Source organism: Podarcis gaigeae (assembly GCF_964106915.1).
Source record: "Podarcis gaigeae genome assembly, chromosome: 7".
NCBI classification, from domain to species: Eukaryota; Metazoa; Chordata; class Lepidosauria; order Squamata; family Lacertidae; genus Podarcis; species Podarcis gaigeae.
In genome coordinates, this window is record NC_139683.1 from 45,386,248 (window position 1) to 45,410,130 (window position 23,883).

The following is a 23,883-nucleotide window of genomic DNA, read 5'->3' on the forward strand; positions in this document are numbered from 1 at the left end:
CAAGGCAAGGACTGCATCTAAAGGCTCAGAAACAAAAGCTGACCTCTTCTGATAGCTCCAGAATCCTCTTATGGTGAACTTAAATTAGCCTTCCTTGGGAATAGTAACAGCCCCAGTCCTGTGGAACTGAGAGATCCTATGGAACTTTCTTTGCCGCTTTCCCAGAGGCAGGTAATTATTTTTTTTTAAAGAAAGCCTTTGAGAATTCCTGAGAACAAACGGCTATTGCCCTGTATTTTGTACTGTCTGCTTATATTTCAGATATTGTGCTGCCATTTTATTCCACGATTTTTTCCGTTCTGTTATTTAGTTGGATTTCATTAAGGGACTTTCTATACATTGCTTCTAACTTTGTAAAGCTGTGAGAGATATCATAAGTGCAGAAGTGAAGAAGCAGTTAAAAATAAACAAATAATAAATGAACCAAATGTCTAATAATGATTCAAGAAACAGAACAGCAAAACAATCTCACTGACTAACCAGTGAACCAAGAAATTAATTCCAGAGAAATTAAAAAGGGGGGGGGGGTAGGGGAATCCCCTGGCCAACAGGATTCTGGGTGCACTTCCTTGCCAATTCTGGGTAACTTCACCAACAGGAACATATGAATCTGTCAGGCCCTTGGTCCATCTAACTTAGTATTGTCAACTCTGATTGGCAGTGACTCGATAGGGTTACAGGCAGGAATATTTCCCAGCTCTGCCTGGAGATGCCAGGGACCTGGAACCTTTTGAATGCAAAGCATGGGCTCTGTTACTGAGCTATGGTCCTTCCCCTATTCAGCCACTATTTAATTTTTAAAGGAGTATTCATTATGAATGTCCACAGTACCTTGCAACAAGCAGAAGTTCAACTCCTTCTGAATGCAACCACCAAGGAGCCGCATTCTGTTCTGGTTTTTATCCCAGCGTTCTCCATATGCATGCTAGCCAATGCATTGTTTTGAAAGCAGAAGGCACAAGGGGATAAGTGAGGAAATATTTAAAGTATCCAAAAGGTGGCAGCAAATATCTTATAATGAAACTTTTAAACCAATTTACGCACAAACCTATCTTCATAGCCAGCCCCTTTGCTTTGCAGTTGGGAAGGGTTGAAAAAGACACATACGCACACATTTTTGTGGGGGGTATTATGGAACCGCACAATCACTGTGATCATTTGAAACCAAAATATGTGAAAGCCTGCATCACAATGGCGGGCAGGACATTGATAATAATGGATTATTATTGTGGTTATTGTTATTTATTTATTCATACCCCACTTTTTTCCCTGGCAGGGGCTCACAATGGATCCAGGTGGCAAGAGATCCCTTATTAGAGACCCCAGAGTAGCCCACCTGACAGGAAAAATATCACAGAACTGAAACTTACTAGGAGAAAATCTATTGCTGAAGCCCTGAGATGGAAGTTTGCATCAGCCAGAAGGTCATAAACTGCAACTCGGTGCATTTCATCAAGCACGACACTGCGGCATAGAAAGCTGGAATAGATGTCAAAAGTAGTTAAAAACCATACTGGAACTCTTCCACCCCAAAAGAGTATTCTTCTTCTACTGTTTGCTTATTTCCTCCAAAGCCAAGAAACAGTGAGTTATTTATCAGGATTGTACCATTTATATCTGGCTATTTAAATCATGTTGATTGGAAAATAAGGAATGATCTGGGATAATCAGTATAATCCAAAACAGGGAATTATGTTTGGAATTAAAGAATTAAGTTCTCTCTATGGATTCATGCAACGAAAATTATTTTAAAATCTATTTACATCAGTATTTGACTCCCTCAGATTATTCTGTTTTCTTTAGATGGAGACACACGCCCGCCGCCCAATCCATACACTATTGTCATTAGATCATTAGATCAATTGATCATTAGATCAATCTAATGATCATTAGATCATTAGATCAATTGTCATTGTCATTAGATCAAGCATAGAGCACAAGAACATAGAAATTTGCCTTCTAATGAGTCACGCCACTGTTCTATCCAGCTCAGTATTGTCAACACTGACTGGCAGCAGCCCTCTAGGGTTATAGGCAAGAGTCTTTCCCAGTTCTGCCAGGAGACACCAGGAACCTGCAAAGCACATGCCCTATTGCCAAGCTATGGCGCTTCCCCTACTCAATTCCCATTTATTTTAGAACAGTATTCAGAATGAGTACACAGTAGGCATATGTAAGCAAGTGTAAAAAGAAAGACAAAACAGATATTCAACCCAAATGGATAATTAAGTTTCCACATTTCCCCACCTGTATTTGCAGCTATATATATTGATTTTTGCCTCCATCACCTTCCCGGGGGTGTCAATCTTCACATTGCCGACATATTCTCGATCATGTTCATTAGCATACTCAAGGACTACCACGTAGCGGCCAACTTGGGGAACTGTCAGCCTTATCTGCAGATCCACCTAAGAAAATTCGAACCACATTTGACTACTACCAAAATAAGGATCGCAGGGGATGCCATCCATTTCCCAGGAAACACTTTTCTCAAGCATGCAAGAGTTTCAAGAAAGCAAAAGGAGAGCTACATAATTCCTGAACGCCGAATCCCAAACCCGCCAAAGCCTTTCCTACAGAAAAAGCCTTCCTTACTCTGCCCACCAGAATGATTGCCCCATGGGTAAGTCACACAGTAATACTGCAGGGGATGCATGGAACTAAAGGTAAAGGTAAAGGACCACTGACAGTTAAGTCCAGTCATGAACGACTCTGGGGTTGTGGCACTCATCTGGCTTTACTGGCCGAGGGAGCCGACGATTGTCTGCAGAGTTTTTCCGGGTCATGTGGCCAGCATGACTAAGCTGCTTCTGGTGAAACCAGAGCAGCGCACGGAAACGCCATTTACCTTCCCGCCCGAGTTGTACCTATTTATCTACTTACACTTTGACGTGCTTTCGACAGTTTTTCCGGGTCATGACTAAGCCGCTTCTGGTGAAACCAGAGCAGCGCACGGAAAAACGTTTACCTTCCCGCAGGAGCGGTACCTATTTATCTACTTGCACTTTGACATGCTTTCAAACTGCTAGGTTGGCAGGAGCAAGGACCGAGCAATGGGAGCTCACCCCATCGTGGGGATTCGAACCACCGACCTTCCGACTGGCAAGCCCAAGGCTCAGTGGTTTAGACCACAACGCCACCCATGTGGAAATAGAATGTACAAAATTGACACATATGATGGCAGATTTACACACAAACAGAGCCATCTTACCTCTTGACCAGTGATATGAGACATTATGGGATGTTTGGCTGTTGGCTGTTGGGAAGCTACGTTCCTGTACTCTCTTCCGTTCAAGGAAACTCTGACTTCTGAACCAAGCACACAGAAAAATCTGTCCAGTGGGAGGTGCTCATACTGTAAACAACTTTTTAAAAAGGAGGAAGAGACACCATTAAAATCAAATAAAACAACCCAAGGCAATGGTCTCAATAATATAATAGGCGCACTAACCTATCTGTCACTGCCTGTCCTGAATATGTGCAAGCCTCTGTAACTGGTAACTGCAGGATGGGGGCTTCATAGTAGTCGCTAGGCAAGAGCACCAGGTAATCCTAACAGGACAAAACAATATTAACATAAGCATATTTATTAAGCACATAGAAAATGATTATGTGAAAATTTCAGCATAAGTTGCAAACAGAGTGGGCTCCTGTTTCCACAGAAGATTTAACAATGCAAGCCCATGTATTCAGATATAAGCCCCCAGTTATTTTGACTTATTCCTATGTAAATGTGTATAGGATTGCTCCCCAAGGACACAGTCCTGTACTCAAGATCGTCTAGCTGAGGGATTTTAAGAAGTGCAGAAGCCAGGAAACAATAGTGGATCTTGATCTATGATGCCACATGTCCAATGGATTTGTATGATATTTTTCTTTTTTTCTTTTCCTTTTTTAATTCTTTTTTATTAATTTTCATTTGAGAAATCAAAAATAAGCAAACAAACATCGAAAGTCAAAACAAACAAAGAAAAATAACATAAATTTCCATTGCAATCCTTCATCATCTTATTTGTATCCCTCCTATATGTACATGTTGACCTCCCTCCCTCCCGATTTCGGGCTTCTTGGTAGAAACTTTTTTTTTCCCCTGCAGTTTCATTAATTAATAGTTTACGCGTCGTAAGATTTATGCTAGACCTGCTGTGGGTTTTAAACTTCTAAAATTCCTTCAATGTTTGTTAGAAATTTACTCTAATCACTAATAAACTTTGTACCTTTTTGGTGTCTAATTTTTTGCGTCATTTTTGCTAGTTCCACATATTCAAATAATTTTATTTGCCAATCTTTAACAGTTGGGATGTCTGGACTCTTCCATTTTTGTGCTATTAGTATCCTGGCAGCCACTGTTGCATATTGGAATAGTGTCTGATCCTCTTTTTTAATTTCATCCCCAATTATTCCCAATAGGAAGGCTTCCGGTTTTTTAGAAAGATGTATCTAAATATTTTTTTTTTTAATTCATTATATATGAGTTCCCAAAACCTTTTTATTTCTTCACAAGCCCACCACATGTGGTAAAAATTTTCTTCTTTAATTTTGCATTTCCAGCAGGCTTTGTTACCGGTTTTATACATTTTTTCTAATTTCATTGGTGTGATGTACCACCTATACATCATTTTTTCCAAATTTTCTCTGAGCGTGACACAGGCCGTGAATTTCATTCCTCTGTTCCATAATTCCACCCAATTATCGTATTCTATATTGTATCCCAGATCCATTGCCCATTTTACCATTACCTCTTTTATCTCTTCATCTTTGGTATCCCACTCTAACAAAAAGTTATACATTTCAGATAATAGCTTAGTTTTACCTTCTAATATTTCTGTCTGAAATTTAGATTTTTTTCTCATTCATCCCTATCTTTTTATCTTCTTTCTATAATGCGTTTATTTGATGAAATTGCAACCAGCTTGTTAATCTATCTTTTAACTCTTCGAATGTTCTCATTTTCCATCCGTTTTCTGTTCTTATCAATAAATATTTGTAAGTCAATCTTTCCCCCTCCATGTTTGTTTTTTTAGTTGTTAAGATATTGATCGGTGATAACCACCAGGGTGTTTTCCTTTCCAATAGTTTTTTTTTTTATTTTTCTCCCACACCTCATATAATGATCCTCTAATAATATGACTTGAGAAACCTTTATGCACCTTTTCTTTGTTATGCCACAGGTATGCGTGCCATCCAAATCTATCTAGATTTGGATGGATTTGTATGATATTTTTCAACCTTCAGTCCTAGGTGCTGTTGGACTACAACTCCCATCATCTATAAACGTTGGCTGGTGATGGTGGGAGTTGTAGTCCAACAATATCTGGGAGCCCGAGGTGAAAGACTAGTGGAACTCTTATACTAGTGGCACCATTCCATCAGCAATTATATGACAATGGAGTAGGGGGGGATGGGGACAGGTTAGAGTTGTACATGTGAGGAGTACACTTGTCCCAAATCCTATACTCACTCAGACCACAGTCATGCTGCTGACAGCATCATTTTACACTAACCCCAGACCTGGACAATAGAACTGAAAGCAGTCCCTCTGCCTACTCTGGCACAGAATATGGTGTGATTCAGCACCCAATCACAGCACACAAGCCAAGCACAGAGAGACTACCGGTCCAATAACTAGGCACAGCTCATGAGGCTATATTTCTCTGACCTCATGTTGTGCACACTGAGAGGGGGAAGTCAAAAGGGGGAAGTCTGATGGGGGGGACAGAGAAGAGAAAGGGCACTCTGCACAGAAGGAGACCATTTCGCACAAAACAGTCCAACCTCACACAACACACATAAACTCTTAAGAGGAGCTCTGCCTCAGGACTCCAGGCACAACCAACTGACAGTAAACTCCACTTCACCAACTGGGGTTTTCAGACCCAAGCAAGTAAGGGGAAGGGGAACACAAGTTGCAAAACATAATATCTGTGATAGCCTTCCACGCCCCTTTCCCCTTTTTTTTGCTATATATGAAAACTCTGTTTTGACTGAACTATACTGCACTAACATTCTTCCCCCTCGTAATTATAGCAAACATCTTACCAAAAGGACTCCCTTTGCCATGATTTTAAAAATCCAGGTTCCAGGAGTCAGCGAAAATGCATCTGCAAAGCTCTTCCCTGGGACAGTGACAAAAGCAGGTTCTTTACTGGGTGGGAAGACAACACCTTTGCTCTGAGGAGTCCCTGCCAGCAAACAAGAAAATAATAATAATAATTTAAAAAGAAACACTCCCTGATGACTCAGAAACCAACATTTTTATTAATTAAAATGAGATAAGCAGCAAACTGAAAGAGCAGGTGCATTCCCCTGCCCACCCAACCATGTACAGTGGTACCTCGGGTTACATACAATTCAGGTTACATACGCTTCAGGTTACAGACTCCACTAACCCAGAAATAGTACCTCAGGTTAAGAACTTTGCTTCAGGATGAGAACAGAAATCGTGCTCCAGCGGCGCAGCAGCAGCAGGAGGCCCCATTAGCTAAAGTGGTGCTTCAGGTTAAGAACAGTTTCAGGTTAAGTATGGACCTCCGGAAAGAATTAAGTACTTAACCCAAGGTACCACTGTAATCAAATGTCAAGTCAAGCAATACAGCCCCATATTTTTTCTCTAACATAGCATTCACTCTGTCCCATAAAGTGTTGGACTTACGTGTCACCCTCTTTCATCACTAGGTAAAGTGGTGCTTCAGGTTAAGAACAGTTTCAGGTTAAGAACGGACCTCCGGAACGAATTAAGTACATAACCAGAGGTACCACTGTATGTACCTGCAACTCAAGACAACACTTCATGTGTCTGATAAAAGGGACTGTAGCTCACGAAGGCTTATGCCATAATAAATCCATTAAAGGTTACCACATGACATTTTTTAGATTTACACTTTTGGGGGGGGGAGGACCTTGGGTGGCCAGCTAAAGATTATGTGTGAAGAGGCTCAAAGTGTGTGACAGACATATTACTGCAATGCACTGCAATAGACTGTATGAGGTATGAGATTAAGATGCAGCCAAATCCCACGACATATGTGATCCACATTCTGTAACAGGCTGCCCTCCATGAAACCACCCTGGGAAATATCTGTCAGAAGAACTAAAAGTGGCAAGCAAGCTATTAATAAGCTAACATTTTCAATGAATGTTAGTTTATATTTATTTTTTAAGGAACCTACTGGTACCTGTTTTTACGTCTAGCACCAGAGGTCCTTCTCTAAATATCCCTGCCACTCTGTAGGCTTTCATAATAATAATTACTATTATTTACATGCCGCCACCTGATTGGGTTTTCCGGAGAACCACGTTTTAGACTTATTTATTTATTTATTTATTTATTTATTTATTAAAAAAAGATTGCCCAGGATTTAAATTGATTTTCTATCTTCTGCTTTTTGTATTTTTACTGTTGCTACAATAACTGTCTTTTTACTAAGAGTGGTGCTGTGGTCTAAATCACAGAGCCAAGGGCTTGCTGATCAGAAGGTCAGCGGTTCGAATCCCCGCAACGGGGTGAGCTCCCATTGCTTCGTCCTTGCTCCTGCCAACCTAGCAGTTTGAAAGCACGTCAAAGTGCAAGTAGATCAATAGGTACCGCTCTGACGGGAAGGTAAACGGCATTTCCATGCACTGCTCTGGTTCTCCAGAAGCGGCTTAGTCATGCTGGCCACATGACCCGGAAGCTGTACGCTGGCTCCCTCGGCCAATAAAGCGAGATGAGCGCTGCAACCCCAGAGTCGGCCACGAATGGACCTAATGGTCAGGGGTCCCTTTACCTTTATAATAACTGTCTTTTTACTGTTGCAAAAACCAGCAGCTGAAATTGCTTAATTACCAAAGTTAGGGTTTGTCTGATCATTTGTTTTAAGATGACCAAGCTGGTAATTCTTTACTCAGTACAGATCTTGAAGCAAATGAAAAATGAGGAACAGTCATAGCCCTCGAGTTGTCAGGGCAGTAACTCTTTCCTTTACTTCAGTCTGACACTCTTCAAATCTAGGGCTGAGCAATCTGTTTGGCACTAATTTCTAGGCTGGAAATTTCTGCCACCACATATGTCTCTTCTGTAACCAGGCATTCAGTAATTTTTTTTAAAAAAATCAGGGCCATGGCCCAATAGCATCAAGTGAGGAAGATTCTCTGACAAGATGGGATATAGGAGCAATGAATTTCTCTCTGAAGTTCTTCTGCCTTTACAATGTTGCGAATCTGTGTTCTTAGATGTCTTGATCAAATAAATTTTTAAAATTTGAAACACACACAAAAATGAAAAATTTATTTTTAAAATTTGAAACACAGTCTTCCAATGTATGACACATGCATGCTTATGTGCACACATAAAGTATATTATTACTACTACAACTACCCTGCCCCCCGGCACATAGCAGACCTAACAAACATGCAATAGGTGAGTGCAGAAGATACCAAACGAGACTGATGTAAATCAGGGGTGGGTGTCCTTTTCTAGCCAGGCCAAACTTGCTAGTTGGGCAGGGCCTCCCGCTTGCCTATCACCTGATGTCCCTTTGATGCCAGGTGATGCTGTGCTTTGATATCCCAAATAATCAGGATTTCAAAGGGCAGTTCTATTTGACAGACTTGTAGCTGAAAACCTTGATAGACTTGTAGCCGAAACCCTCTGGAAGCTCAAGCATGACGGGGGGGGGGGGCTCTCTGATAGCCCTGAAAAGACTGCTGGTTTTGTCCCCTCTGATCACCTGACGGGCAAGGGGTGGGAGTGCTTTTCGGAAGCATCAGCTGCCTATGTACGTCCAGAGCTTCCAAAAGGAGGGACCAGGTATGCTCAACCAAACGGAGCCCTTTGCAAGCCTCCCTGCGATGTTCCCTTCAATTTCCAATTTCAGATGTTGGAAAGGGGCTACTTCAAAGAGCAGCAATGGGAGGGGGAGGCGCTTCGCCCTCCTTGAGCAAGGCACCTTCCAAGCACCCATCAGGTGATGGGCAGGCAAGAGTGTGCCGTGTTCCAACGAAGGAACAACAAGGAGTCCACTTTAAGCTCCTGCTTGCTCCTTTGAAGCCCCGCCTTTACTCACCCCACACCAGACAACATGTAGGGTGGGCATGGCATAAAAGAAGCTTTTAGGTCAACTGAATTCAGTGCATGAAGACACTTTGCAACTACCTGCTGAGTTCCACCGCCATTTTGCTCTACCTACCTTTACGAAGACGAGAATAAGCGATTATGTGGCCAGATACTGCAGCAGTTCCAGGATTAATATACCTCAAGATAACACGGAATAAACGGAGGTTTGATTTGTCCACGTTCAGAGTTATCCTTACTTCATTCTGTAAAATGGGAGGTTAATAAACAAGGGGGGGAAAGCCATAAAGTACCAAAAGGATAAATCTTCAGAAGCTGTGCAAGCAAAATACACAATTCCTACAGAGGGGGAAATAAGAATAACAAGTACCACGCATATAGACAGAGACATTTATGTGGAAGGAAAAGCATTTTCTGGCATAAGGAAGAGAAAGACAGACAAACCTAGCAAGAAACGTAATTCACTTACAAGTGTTATTAGGGCCAAAATGTTTCCCCTCAGCAATTGAGATCCTCCCTCTACAGCTTTTTGAAACCAAGGTGACATAGTGCAGTGCTAGGTGGAAGAGCTTAGGAGAAGCCACAGTGACAGGTGCTACCACCTCTGGCTGGGGGAAAAAGAAGCAAAGAAGAGGACAGGAAAGCATATTATTTTAATACTACCACCCAAAAGGCAGAAAATGTCTAGAAACATTTAGCAAATGTAACACGGCAATCAAAAAAGTTATGGTGGGTTTGGATGAAACACAGGTCTAAAGCAGTTCTCTTCTTATTGATCCTCACTGTGAATGATGTCCTGATGAATCTGGAAGGATAACAAGTTGGCTGTACTATGGTCTGCATCTTTACGGCTGCACTCTTATACACACTGACCTGTATTGTTTGCTCCTGTGTTTCTGAGAAGACATGCATATCATTGCTCTGTTAAGCTGGCATAGTACTGTGGTGTCCATGTGGCATGGATTAAGGATAAGAACTGTGTTAAAAGATGTGTGCTAATGTTAAATCATGGATGATGTACCTTGCACTTCTCCAATCTAGTTTAACTTGGCATTTGAGATGAAGGTTTTCCATGTATTAACTTTAGGGTTGCCAAGTAACTACTACCTAGAGAGTCCAACTGGATGTCAACAATGCAATGGAAAGGTTTGAAACCAGATGACTGAAGTTCATTTGGCATATGCCTAGAGTTCTATGCATTATTTAACTTATTTGGTTCGATTCTTCCTCACCCTTTTTCTATGCATCTCCTATTGGTTTTTCATCAGTGATCACCAACTACAGAATCACTGCAGCAAGGAGAGGGAGGAGAGAGGTTTGGGGTGGGGATGTCAGCATTGCTTCCCTTCCTCCTCTAACAAAAGCTTCAAAAATGAAGTTGACTTAATGGGAACAAAACAGGAAATGCTGAGCTGTTCTACTATCTAAAATTAGTCTAAAACAGCCAAAAATGTTCTTCTCTGGATCATCTTAACTAGGCATTTCTGGGGGCTGATCCAGGTTTCTTAAGAGCATGTTCTGTTTTTGAAGGCAAGGAAAAGCAGAGGGGGGAAATGGCAATGGAGAAGTTATAGTTCATAAATTTATATTTTACCCTTGTAAAATTCTGACACGGTTAACAGAATTTAAAAGAATAACCCTAAGGGAAAGCCCTAGATTAAGAGGAGTAAGGCATACAAATGAATGAAGATTAACCAGAAGGAATCCATTATATATGATGCTACTCCAACAATCTCTCTGAACGCGTCCCCAAGGATGAACAAGCATCAGGTGATGAAATAAACCATATTCTCCAAAAAGATGCCAAGGCAGCACTTACTGAATACATTCCTCCAATTTTTTCTGTAATGCTCACAAATTGAGAATCACAGAATCATAAAACTGGAGAGTTGGAAGGGACCTTGAGGGTCATCTACTCCAACCCCTGCAATGTAGGAATCTCAGCTAAAGCATCCATGACAGATGACCATTCAACTTCTGCTTAAAAACCTCCAAGGAAGGAGAGTCCAACACCTTCCAAGCAAGTCTGGTTCACTGTTGAACAGCTTTTACTGCCAGAAAGTTATTCCTGATGTTTAGTCAGAATTCTTCTTTCTTGTAACTTAAAACTATTGATTCAGGTCCTACCTTCCAGAGCAGGAGAAAACAAGATTGCTCCATCTTCCATGTCGCAGCCGTTTAGATATTTGAAGATGGCTATCATATCTCCTCTCAGCCTCCTCTTCTCCAAGCTAAACATGCCCAACTCCCTCAACTGTTCCTCATAAGGCTTGGTTTCTAGACCCTTAATCATCTTGGTTACTCTCCTCTAGACGTTCTAGCTTGTCAATATCCTTAAATTGTGGTGCACAGAATTGGACACAGCACTCCTGGTATGGTTTGACCAAAGCAGAATAAGAGTGGTACTATGACTTCCCTTGATTGGAACACTATACTTCTGTTGATGCAGCCTGGAATAGCATTAGCTTTTTTCTGCTGCTGCTGCTGCTGCTGCTGCTACATCACACTTTTGACTGATGTTAAGCTTGTGGTCCACTAAGACCCCCTAGATCCTTTTCACATGTCCCCCATCTTATATTTGTGAAGGGGGTTCTTCCTGCCTAAGTATCGAATCTGACATTTGTCCCTATTGAAATTCATTTTGTTAGTTTGGGCCCAGTTCTCCAATCTGTTAATGTCACCTGGAATCTTGATTCTGTCTTCTGCAGCATTAGCTACCCCTCCCAGTTTGGTATCATCCCCTGAATTCCTTCATCTAAGTCATGTATAATTGAACAACAATGGGTCCAGGAGAGAACCCTGTGGCACCCAACTTGTTACTTTTTTCCGTGATAATAAGGAACATGAGTGAGAACTCTTTGGGTTTGGCCAGTCAACAAGCTACAAATCCACCTAACAGCTACCTCATCCAGACCACATACTGGCCTGACAGTATAAGGCAGCTTCCTATGTTCCTACTCAATTGTAACAAGCTTAGGGCTAGTCTAAAAATATTCACTTCTGCCTCACAACTCCAGCTATTACACCTAGGAAAACTTGCTATATGGGTCATCTCAATCACATGGGGAGTTTCTACAACTACAGTGGATTTCCTGGACGCACCTGTCCCTGGTGTGGATATATCTCCAAGTGACTGGAAGGAATCACATGGCAGACTGGAGCCAGTGGTGTTGTAGTGGTTAGAGTGTTGGACCAGGACCTGGGAGACCAGGGTTCGATTCTCCACTAGGCCATGAAGCTCACTGGGTGACCATGGTGGCCAATCACAACCCTTCAGCCTAACCTACTTTACTGGGTTGTTGTGAGGATTAAATGAACTATGTAAGCCACCTGGAGCCCCATGGAGACAAGTTGAGCTATAAATGCAACAAATAAATAAAAATAATAAACAGCTGCAGAAAATGCAAGAGGGCATGTGGAGTCACCACTTAGAAGATCTCCCCACAGAGGAAGGGTAAATGCATAAAGCAGGCTTTGCTGAAGAATGTTTCCATCGCACCCATTATAAACTTTTAAAAAAGAAAAGAAGTTTAAGTATATGTGGGATTAACTTATTCTGGCCTCTTCTATAATCCAGCAGGACCAAGGAAATGAACTCACATCTTCTTCCCAAGGTTATTTCACAAAGTAACATCTGGTCAGTTAAATACATACTTGTACTGAGGACATCTGTGCATAACCTCGCCAGCTAAAGCCAGGAAATTCTTGAGGATCATAACCAAACCGGATTCCTCTTCCATTAGGAGATGTACCATCTTCAACTTCAAACTTCATGTGATGTAAATCAGGTAAGTAGTAGTCCTTTTCAGGCCTTTCATAAATACAAAAATGAAATGGCAGGCAATGCTTTTATTTTCTAAAAATGTTTCATTTGCTACATATGAAAAAGAGACATAACACTTAAGAACTGGCCTGCTGAATTAGACCATATGGCATAAGTTAAGGCGGGAGGTGGCTAAACAAATCCTCTCCATACTACTACCAAGGTGAAGTCACAAAGAGCGCCCTCACAGAACCTGGCACCCACTGTTGAAAGTAGCTGGTTAATCCCAGATTACCAATCAAGTGTTGATGAATCAGCACAAAATCTTAAGGAAGTTTTGATGCTGTATTGTGTTTTTAATATTTGATTGGAAGCCACCCAGAGTGGCTGGGGAAACCCAGCCAGATGGGCGGTGTATAAATAATAAATTATTATTATTATTGGATTTACTGGTGCCTAAGCTTCACTTTTCCATCTTACTTACTCATTGCAGGATTTTCCAACCATGTGCCTTCTGCACTGGCAATCACCTGACAGATCATCGCACACACGGCTTACGGCCCCTCCCACGTCACATTTGCACCCTGTGAGTAAAGGAAAGAACCAAACTTTTAAAGCAAAAATATATGATGCCAGAAGAAAGATTTGTAGGTTTTCTGGGATAAAGAGATGGGAAGAACACTCTCCACCTTTTCATAAATGACTTTAGTGCTGCATTGTTTATGCTCAAGATCAATTCTCAAAAATGTATATGTATGACTTTCTGCAGTGGGCTGGCACAGCCCCAGAGTCATCACAGCAGATGCTCAACAAAGTACCTGTATAGATCCAAAGTCACCTCTCCATCTCTCACACACAATCAAGAGCTAGGAAAGAGCAGAGGAGGAAGAACTGACATTGCCCCAATTGCTATGGCTGTTTTACTGAAGGTCACTGTTGGAATGAGTCCCTGTTTCTGAAGGGAAAGGGTAGCATAAACAGAATGAGATAAGCAGGGACTCATTAAAACAGTAGTCTGTTTTCTATTTATATCCCACCTTTCCTCCAAAGTAGCTGACATAGTTCTCCGTCCTGCATTTTATCCTCACAACAACCCTGTGAAGCAGGTTAGACTGAGAGACTATGACTGGCTTGAGGTCATGAGGTGAGCTTCAAGATTGAGGGGGGACTAGAACCTTGGTCTCCCAAGTCTGGGTCGCTAACCACTACACCACACTGACTCTCAAAAACTCAGCACTGGCAACACAGTAAGTGCGCAGTAATCAGGAGTGTGAACACAGCTTAAAGCCATCATTTGAAAGAGTGATCTGTGTTGAAGGAAGCAGATATTTAATACTGAAAACTTGCACACTGTCACTTACCAAAATTTAAACAGAAGACTCACATTGGTAAGAAGCAATAATAAAAGTTCATATGCAAATATGTTATGTAGGAGTGATTTGAAGACTATATTTTTCAGAAACATGTCCTGTATTAATTAAACTACACTGTACCTTGACATCCAAAATAATTATTGTCTTCTAGCCCATAATAACCATCTTCACAAGTATCACACGAATCTCCACAAACGTTAGGCTTGCAGTAACATTCACCATCCACCTATAAGGGGAAGGGAGTGGTGAAGCTTTCAAGTTTTCCTTTGATACATTTCTTATTTCAAAAGAGTCTTTAGTAATGACCTAAAATATTTTTAAATAGGCATGAATGGGTGGTTGTGGCATTAGGTGGGGGCTGGTTTGCAAACAAAGAGATCGCGATATAGGAAAGGAAAGAAGCCAAATGTCCCACTTCTGCAGGATAGCCTTATGTGGAATTATCTCCCAGGTTCTAGTCTAGTGATGAGGTCCTTGAGCCACTGTTGGACTCCAAATCCCAGCATTCCCAGCCAGCACTGTCATGGATAGGGATGGAGCCCAGTAATATCTGTGGGGCCCTGTTCTAATAGAAGCCTAGAGTGGGAAGTTCCTCCTGTGATTTGCCAGATTTGAAGTCAGCCAGTCATGGGTATCTTTGGCAGGGTGAGGGAGCTCATTTATAAAAATTAGCTAAACCTGACACCAACTTGCTAAGCAAGCTACTTGGGATACATATATGAACATTTACATGGGAGTAGTTCCCATGGGGACGCGGGTGGCGCTGTGGGTAAAACCTCAGCACCTAGGGCTTGCCGATCGCATGGTCGGCGGTTCGAATCCCCGCGGCGGGGTGAGCTCCCGTCTTTCGGTCCCAGCTCCTGCCCACCTAGTAGTTCGAAAGCAGCCTTAAGTGCAAGTAGATAAATAGGTACCGCTTTATAGCGGGAAGGTAAACGGCATTTCCGTGTGCTGCGCTGGTGCTGGCAGGCCAGAGCAGCTTTGTCACGCTGGCCACGCAACCCGGAAGTGTCTCCGGACAGCACTGGCCCCCGGCCTCTTAAGTGAGATGGGCGCACAACCCTAGAGTCTGGCAAGACTGGCCCGAATGGGCAGGGGTACCTTTACCTTTACCTTTTTAGTTCCTATTTAACTCAGCATTGTATTTATTTGTTTAGGTGGGCTATTTTTAGACTGCCTAATAACAAAGCTTCTCTAGCAGGCTTACAATGTAGACCAAAAATTCAAAAATAACAAGATTACAATGTAAGCAAACAAATAAAACACAGCAGAGGAAAGTAGAGAAAGTAGAGAAAATGTAGAGAAAGGGATAAACAGAGAGAGAGATAAAAATGCACAGAATCAAACCAGTTTTAAAAGAGGGAGCGGAGAAATAAAAAATTCGCTGAGCTAAAACTAGGTTGTCATCCTGTTTGCCTGGCAATGAAAACACATTAGGGTAGGTGCTAGGTGGGTCTCTCTGGGGAAGGCATTCCACAAACTAGGGAGTCACTACTGAGAAGGCATTTTCACTCATTGTCATTTGTAGTACCTCACCTGGAGGGGACATTCATGCATGTCACAAAGGACTCAGAAAGATGAAAAGCAAAGTTTTAAATTGGGCCTAAAACGCAAGACTTGCACCCAAGCAACAAAGAATATTGGGATGCCAAGGTCCTTCCCACCCACATTTGGGGCTGTAGACCAGTGTGAGAGTTGGTGCTTGATATGGATTTGTTCAGCCAAAAAAGTTGAATAACATATAAGTGAAAACTGAATGTTTTTACCTGCCGACACTCTCTGACTCCACTCAGTGTTCCAGATGCTTCACACTGGCACTCTGTAAAGGCAAACGTATCCACCTGAAACCCATTTTCTTAGACCCTTTATATGATTGACATCTGCTGGATGAGGGCTAGACAACAGGCATGCCTAAAGAAACTCTCTGCCTTTTAAATTATAAGACCAAAATCCAGAAAGACTTAGGGTTCATATAATAATCTAACTTGGAATGTCTACCTGTGGTGAGATGAACCTGTCTGCCCCCTCCATCCCTTCTCCAGCCCCATCTGCAGAGCAAAACTCCTGAACTAGGAGATAGCATCTGTTTGAGTGGAAGCTCCCTCTGATTTCACAATCCAGACCCTTAATGAAAACAAGGCCAGGATTACACAGACAAGGAGATTCCACTTTAAAATAAATGTGGGCTGTTCCATTTCAGGTATTAAGTTCATGATGGAGGAGGTACACATGAGACAGAGATATGCTCCTGATTTCCCCCAAACATAGAAATTCTGGGGGGTAAGAATCTTGCATGTGTTCCTGCTAGGTTGACTATCTGTTATCTTCAGTAGCCTCAGTAATTCTCCTGGGGCTATAAAAACCTTACCATCACAACCACTCTCCAGGGAATCTTTGCTGACCTTGCCACATTCTGTTACCATGCAAGTGGAATTCAGTACTAATAATTCCTTTATCTTTTGCTAGATCGGTGAAGGCACATTGCCATAAAAGTGACATGAATGTTCTTTGGGGGGAAAGCTATTTTAAGACTCCTTTCCACACAGCAAGCTGTCTAAAGTCTAGACCTATCAGATACACTTTGGGCATTGCTGAACATTTTGAAAATGCTTGCAGTTATTGTTGTACTTATTTTCCATGTTCTGCACCTCAACGTAACTCTAGACAGTCAATGAAAAAGGCAAGGGGGAAAAAAGAAAACTACCAACAGGAGGCTTCTTGGACAAGTAAATAAACAATTTTCTCCAAGCAAAAAGGCCTCACTCTGTGCCAAATCAATCACTAGATTGAGGGTGCAATTCTATAGCCCTTGAACTGGGAGTTAAGTTTCATCGAACTTAAGAGAACTTACTTCTGAGTAAATATTTACAGGAATGTGCTGCAAAAGCATGCTTGCATTTGTATATTTCTAATTTTATTTTTAAATAGCAGCTATAGATCACCCTGATCCAGATCAAGACTGTAGTGTATAGGAAAAGAGGCTTAAGCCCTTTATTCTGTGTCATTTTCACAATAATCCGGGCCCCAAAAGGCTGCTATATGAGTTTTGCAAGTGTATGTTGCCTAACTCTGCTAAATTTACATCAAGTGATTCTGCAGAACAGATTTTGGCTATGCATCATTAGGCATCTGTGTTACTAATGGGAAACAGAGTGGTGTTTTGGTTTTTTTTTTTAAGCAACTGCAAGAATACTGGTTTGTTTGATACTCTCAGCCTGTGAGAATTGTGCTTTCACTAAAAGAGAGCACAAAACCTGCGATATATAAGGCAGCTGAATCCAAAGCCAGTGGTTTAAGACTGCACAGTGAAGGCCTTCGCAACCATGTCCACATCCGTGTCAGTCAGTGAAGCCGCTTTGGAACCTCAAATGTGTACAGGTACTATCATTTACTTAGGGTTGCTGAATAAAAGATAATAGTGGCAGGTCTGGAGGACCTGGACTGGGCTGAGAACAGGGGAAAAACCACAGGCTTTGTTTTTATAATATAACATGAGGTGTGTATAGTGCTTTTTTCATTAAAAAAATGTTTAGAGGTACTCTCATTTTCCTACTCATAGTGAAAAAGTGCCCCTCAATGAGGCCAAACTTGGATTCACAAAATGTTTAGGGGTATGCATACCCCTGCATACCCCCAGAAAAAAACCCTGGTTGTGTATCAACACAGCCTTACCTACGCATCCATATGGGTTTTCTCTGGCCAGATGCCAGTAAAGTGGTTTGCAAATGCTACAGGTTGGACCTTCTACATTTTGCAGACACCGGCAATCGTCCTAATGGACAAAGGGAATAATGCATATGTCATGACAGGGAGCTAAGGGTCTTGACAAACTAGTATACAGCTTTGAAATACACATAGGAAATGGGAGATGGAGAACAGTTTTACAGATGGAGAATCCAAACTTAGAATTAGTAAGTTGTCTGAAGATACACAATGAGCAGAATTCACCTAACAAGTTCCATCAGCAGAAGTCCTGCACAAGGGCTTCTGCTCATACAACAGGATTTCCCCCCTCTCCTTCCCCTGCAGCCCCTGAAATTGGCTTGGAGAACCCCCAGAGGCAGCCCACAGGGAGAGGAGAGGGGAGATTGTTTCATCTGGCAAGCTGCAACGCTTGCACTGATGGGACGTTCCACCCAATACAACCCCAATACAATGATCTGTAGCCGCTAGACTATACTAGTTTGGATCCTTGCATGGCTCAACATGTGACTGGAGGAGCTGAAGGAACCTATCCAAACTCTGAGAAAGCCCCCCCCCCCCCCGGCCAACTCACAGTTGCATCCTTCCAACTTGCAGATGCACCCTTAGAAAATGTGTTGGATTTCTTCATGCTTTTTAAATTAATATGTTTATACAGCCCATCAATAAAGTCCACTGGACAATTTACATTAAGATATGGATCAATAAAAACACACATATACACACACACACACAAATAAAAGATTATCAAAAGCCTGTTTGAGTGGGGAACGGTCTTACACCTCTTTCCTCAATGGAACTAATGGGACTTGAGCAGAACAGAGGCAAATTCACTACAGAACATTTCCCTATTATGTATGTATATTGTCCTCAAATCTCACAAGTAATAATATCCACACATTTGATATTAGGAGATATGACAAACATACCATTTCTCCTACGCTTATGAACTAAATTCCTTATCTAAAAGTCACTTACTGGAGGAGTCTCCACCCTAGGGCTACAGTGCCTGTGAGGACAACTTGCCCCATGCCCATTAACTAGCAACGGAAAAGGGTGGAGAACCAGTCATTCAAGCCCTAGCAATGTGGCCTTGTGTTATAATTGTAGATGCCACAGTCAGGTTATTTAGCAGGATAGGTGCTAATGTGTTGCCAGCTATTTGTTTCTTTCTCATATAAATCCACTGTTATGAAAACGAAAGTCCAATGAATTATGGCCTTTGAATGACAATTCTATTATGTAATACAATTCTATTATGTAATACTTACAGAATAAGAATCCATGGTTCCTGCTGGGTCACATTCGTTGCTGTTTCCTGTTTACATTTAAAAAAATAAAAACCCCATTATTTTAAAGCTATTTATTTTCAACAATCCATATAGCACTTTTAAAGTGAAGAAAGTATTCCCTGGTTATTTCACTATGCATTGAGCCTCACAACAAACATTGACAGTTTCTCTCAGATATATTCTTAATAATATTTAAATACATCCTTTTATGTACATACTGCATAGTGTTTTATCCTCACATTGGCCCTGTAGTCAATGTTGGTCCCATTTTACAGGTAGGAAACAGAGATGGAAAACATTAACTGAGGCCAATAACATGAGTAAGATTTCCCATTAATTTTATACATAGCACTGCCCAGTCATTGGTTTTGACTGTCTTGGCCATGGCCACTGAGGGAACCTCATGACCACAGGAAAGCAGAAAGAGATGTATGTGCTTGTATCTCTGAAACTTAAATCCAGACACATTCCATTCATGGAGGATTGAGCTATAAACAACCATTAACTCATTTCCTGTGGCATCAGGACAACAGAATTTCTCCAATGAAGCAAGATTATAGCATTTGAAACTTCTTAATTTTAAAAGGGATGTAAAAGGGGATGTAAAGGAAGTGTATAAAAGTATGCATAGCATAGAGAAAGTGAATAGTTTTTCTCCCTCTCTCTTAACACTAGAATGTGTGGACATACAATGAAGCAGAAGAATGTTGATTCAGAACAGATAAAGTACATCTTCACACAGCACATAGTGAAATGATGGAATTTGTTCCTATCAGAGGCAGCAACTTGGATGGCTTTAAAAAGGGATTTTCAAATAAATTTTATTTACTTATTTATTTAAAACATTTTTATCCCACTCTTCAGCTGAAAAATGGTTTGCAAATGTCTGAGGCAAGGTAGTATGGCTTCCTTGCCTCAATAAACTGTCCCTCTAAAACACCAAATGACATCCTTCAGGACACCTGCCACCACCTGAGCTCTAAGATCTAAGCATCTTACAATTAGCAATGGCAGCCTAAACAAGTAATTAGCCTCACAATGAGGGCAAAACTTGTCCAACTCCCCTGATCGCATACAATTTTCTGCTTCTAAAATATCGCCATAAATAGATGTGTCTTGGTAATTATTACCTTGGCAATGAGGAAAACTGTTGGCTGCTGAGAGACATCTGTGACACTGTTGTCCTGTAAAGCCTGGTTGACACTCACACTGGCCTGTGACTGCATCACATGTGCCCTGGTAGGAGCCATGGGTCGAGCACTGACAAGCTGAACAAAGGTGTTAATTTTATAAGGACAGCAGGTTTCATATTACTACACACATACATATACACACACATGGATAAAAGTTTGGAGACATGCTCTGGCAAGCAGCTGCTTCTTTGTGGATTGATACATTCCATGCTTCTCCTTTTGGAGAGAGATATGTAACTTGGGGTCAGAGGTCTTATTCATCCTCCTTCTCCTCATGTAGCCCCTAGCTATGTAGGCAATCTCTCTGAGGACACCAAGCCAGAGAGCAGAGGCTCCCTCAACTGAACGAGAAGAGCCATATTTTCCTCTAGCACTTTGGGCCTTGAGCAAAAAACAAAAGGCCTCACAAGTTGGTGGAATTCTACAAATATAACACACTGAAATCATCAGCTTCTGAAGTCCACTTACTCAAATGCTTTCAAATCTTGCAAAAATTTTGTTGCGAAAAGTTAATTTTTACAAAAAGTATCAAGATGCAGCTAGTTCTATATTGAACAATACAGTGCTGAAATATACAATTTTGAATACAGGCCTCTCCCTCTCCCTCTCCCTCTCCAGTTAATCTGAGGACAGGAGTTGTTTGAAGCAAAGAGCATGGAAAACATGTTCTCTGCTTACTGTGTAGGTTGTCAGGAATTCTGTCAGCTGCACAGCTCCTATACTGTTCTTAGTTGTGCAGCCTTTGCCAAGTTGGTGCCCTCTGGATGTTTATTATATTATTATCTACATTTCTATCCTTCCCTTCCTCTCAAAACAGCACTGGCAGCCAACAACAAAGCAGCAGAATGGTGCAATAAAAATCAATAAATTAAAACATCAAAGACATCTAAAACATTTTAAAACAGTCACATATCCTCACACCTCATCATCATTTCAAGGCTGCCAGGAACAGTCTCTTTCAGTCATCAAATGCCTGGGTGTACAGGAATGTTTTTAAATTCCTCCTAAACGCTGATAATGAGGTAGGAAGACACACCTCATCAGAGAGGGCATTCTACAACCAATGAACTGCCAATGAGAAGGCCCAAGCAGGGGTCAGGGCCAACCAAGCATACTGGCTGGGACTAATGGCCACAGTAGTTCAAGACATCTTTGAGGGCAGCAGGCTGGGGAAGGGTAAGTGAGCATCACAAAGATGTGAATTCTACCCAAGCTAAAGTTGCCGGGCACACAAACAAAACGTTTGCAATATATTGAGCCAGTCTGCTGGTCCTTATGCAATCGAGGGTCAATTTACACTTGAAATTTGTCACTTATCTTCCCCTTGTGCAGCTGGTTTTTTAACAAATAAAAAGCTGGTGCAACAGTGGGAGGGGACCAAGATCAGTATCATGGCACAGAGGCAATAATCCTTTGCCTCCAGTCAAAATGCTCCTCCCACCCACATGCCTGTTAGAAGCAGTTTAGTCCTAAGTGGCAGCTGCTTTCTAGAGGTAGGGGTAGGGAAACGTTTTTGGCTCCATGGGCCAAATCCCTTATCAGAACTTAGCATCACAAGCTGAATTTGACAGGTGGGCAGGGCAACCCACCTGTCAATCACATGGCATCATTTTTCTTAAATACATCTAGTAGACTAAAACAGTTTTGCTTCCGTGTATAGTAATACGTTGTTAAATCAAAGTTCATATCTGAGAAAGAAACTTGATTGGTTACTTACGCAAACAATTGGGATAGCTATAGTAGCCAGGAGCACACTGGCTGCATTTTGGCCCAGCATAGTTTGTATAGCAATGACAATGTCCCAAAGAGCCACATGTGTTGCTCACAGACCCAGATGTATCACAGTTGCATTCTGTAAGGGGGGAGAGAATAAGAAACCATGACATTGTTGTTTGTTAGTTCTCTTTAAGTTAGAGCCTGTGGGCACATTTGGAAATCTAAAAGATTGTTGTGGGCACCACAGAATGCTGATTTCATAGAAGGCAAACTGGTGGTGCTCAGAACCCCCCCCCCAAAAAAAACCCCACTTATACCAGCTAAAGCAGGCAACCTCCCTGCCTTTAAGAAGCTAGCAACCCCTCCAAAACAAAAATTATTTGAAAAAACATTGAGAGGGACAGGTGGTTTTGGATGGTACCTAGAAGAATGTCTTGGGGTTCTGTGGTGCTCACAGGTGCTACACTGGGGACCCCAGATTTTAATCATAATTTTTATCCCCCAAAAGCAAATGTCAAGAGATGGCAGTAAAAATCCTAATGTTAGGAGGAGGGAGGGGGGGAAGGACCATCAGCGAAAGGAAAAAAATTATGTTCTTCTTGGCACATCAATATTTAAAATTGTGTCAACATTTATTTAAAAAATAATAATTCAACTAATTTCAAGCTGCAAACCCTGAAGTTTTCCAGTGGACACCAATGCACCATAAGCATTGCCTTTTTGTCTATAAAGTTAGAGAGATGGCTCTAGCATTAGGCAGAATGAGGTGGCTACCTCAGGAGGATGATTTTGCATGTTATGAAAGAGCAATAAATTATTGGCTATTTAATTTAGTGTTGTCACATTTTCACTGACAGGGAGGGGAAGAGGTGGCTGTGGGATATTCTGCCTCAGGCATGAAAACGACTTGACCTGGCTTTGGTACTATGAACCTTGACTTGGGAAGGTGGGTGCAGAAGGCAACATGTGCTGCTCTCCCTTAGGCAGCAAAATGTATGCGGTCCACTTTATAACTGACATGTCTGAGGACCATGCAGGATGAAATGAAGCTATCCTTAGTTAAGTGTTTGTGGTATTGCTAGATGATACCCTTATAGTACTAATTCCCCGAGCCTAGCAGCCGATTACTAAATATGTCTTAATTTTTTGCAATGTCAGCTATTAGCATAACCATCTGACGTTCTGTGAGCATTTTAAAAATGCTGATCAGTCTAAACTCTGCAAAAGCAAACTGACAGATTAATGGCTGCTTAGAGCCAAAAGTAATGCATTTATTATGCATACGCATTGGCTTGTGGTACATTATGAGATTTAACAAACTACTGTTGCTACTTCACTTTTTTAAAAGTTCTTTATGCACCTCCAGCTGTGAGCTACTATCTGAAGACGGCCAGAGGGAGGGCAGGAATTCAAAGTAGATGCCTCTTAAGATACATTGTAACCTAATCCCCTTTTAAATATATCAGAATCATTATTGAATTTGGCTTCAATATGGAATTTAGTTCAGATTTCTCAGCTCCATCTTGAACATGACTGTGGCAAATTATCTGGGCCGTTATTATACTGTATGGTGAATTCTGATGTTCTAAGCCTCATTAGGTCCTCATGGATAATTACTTAGCTGGAGGCTTTTGCTGCAAAAAAGGGTGCCCTCAAAATCACATACTGGCCTAATTCAGGCATAAGGCTAAGCCCAGCCATGGGTTGGCGTAAGGAAGTAAATATGAAAGCTCCCAGTGAGAAGATCATAGGCCCTCCAGTCCCAATTGCTGTTGTGTTGCTGTCCAAACCT

At 41.6% G+C, this 23,883-nt stretch overlaps 1 protein-coding gene across 2 annotated transcripts in view; it reads right to left on the minus strand.

Moving 5' to 3' along the window:
• Positions 1–23,883, minus strand: part of LAMA3 (laminin subunit alpha 3) — a 132,649-nt gene that overhangs the window by 72,048 nt on the left and 36,718 nt on the right. For both annotated transcript variants that reach the window (XM_083748164.1, XM_083748163.1), the window contains 14 exons: positions 22,093–22,227; positions 20,313–20,450; positions 19,162–19,208; positions 17,861–17,960; positions 15,955–16,007; positions 14,309–14,414; positions 13,300–13,399; positions 12,707–12,863; positions 9,168–9,297; positions 6,040–6,182; positions 3,452–3,552; positions 3,212–3,365; positions 2,248–2,408; positions 1,371–1,479 (listed from right to left, as the gene is read on the minus strand). In XM_083748164.1, the coding sequence (XP_083604290.1) occupies positions 1,371–1,479; positions 2,248–2,408; positions 3,212–3,365; positions 3,452–3,552; positions 6,040–6,182; positions 9,168–9,297; positions 12,707–12,863; positions 13,300–13,399; positions 14,309–14,414; positions 15,955–16,007; positions 17,861–17,960; positions 19,162–19,208; positions 20,313–20,450; positions 22,093–22,227 (1,634 nt within the window). The remainder of the gene's footprint in view (positions 1–1,370; positions 1,480–2,247; positions 2,409–3,211; positions 3,366–3,451; positions 3,553–6,039; positions 6,183–9,167; positions 9,298–12,706; positions 12,864–13,299; positions 13,400–14,308; positions 14,415–15,954; positions 16,008–17,860; positions 17,961–19,161; positions 19,209–20,312; positions 20,451–22,092; positions 22,228–23,883) is intronic.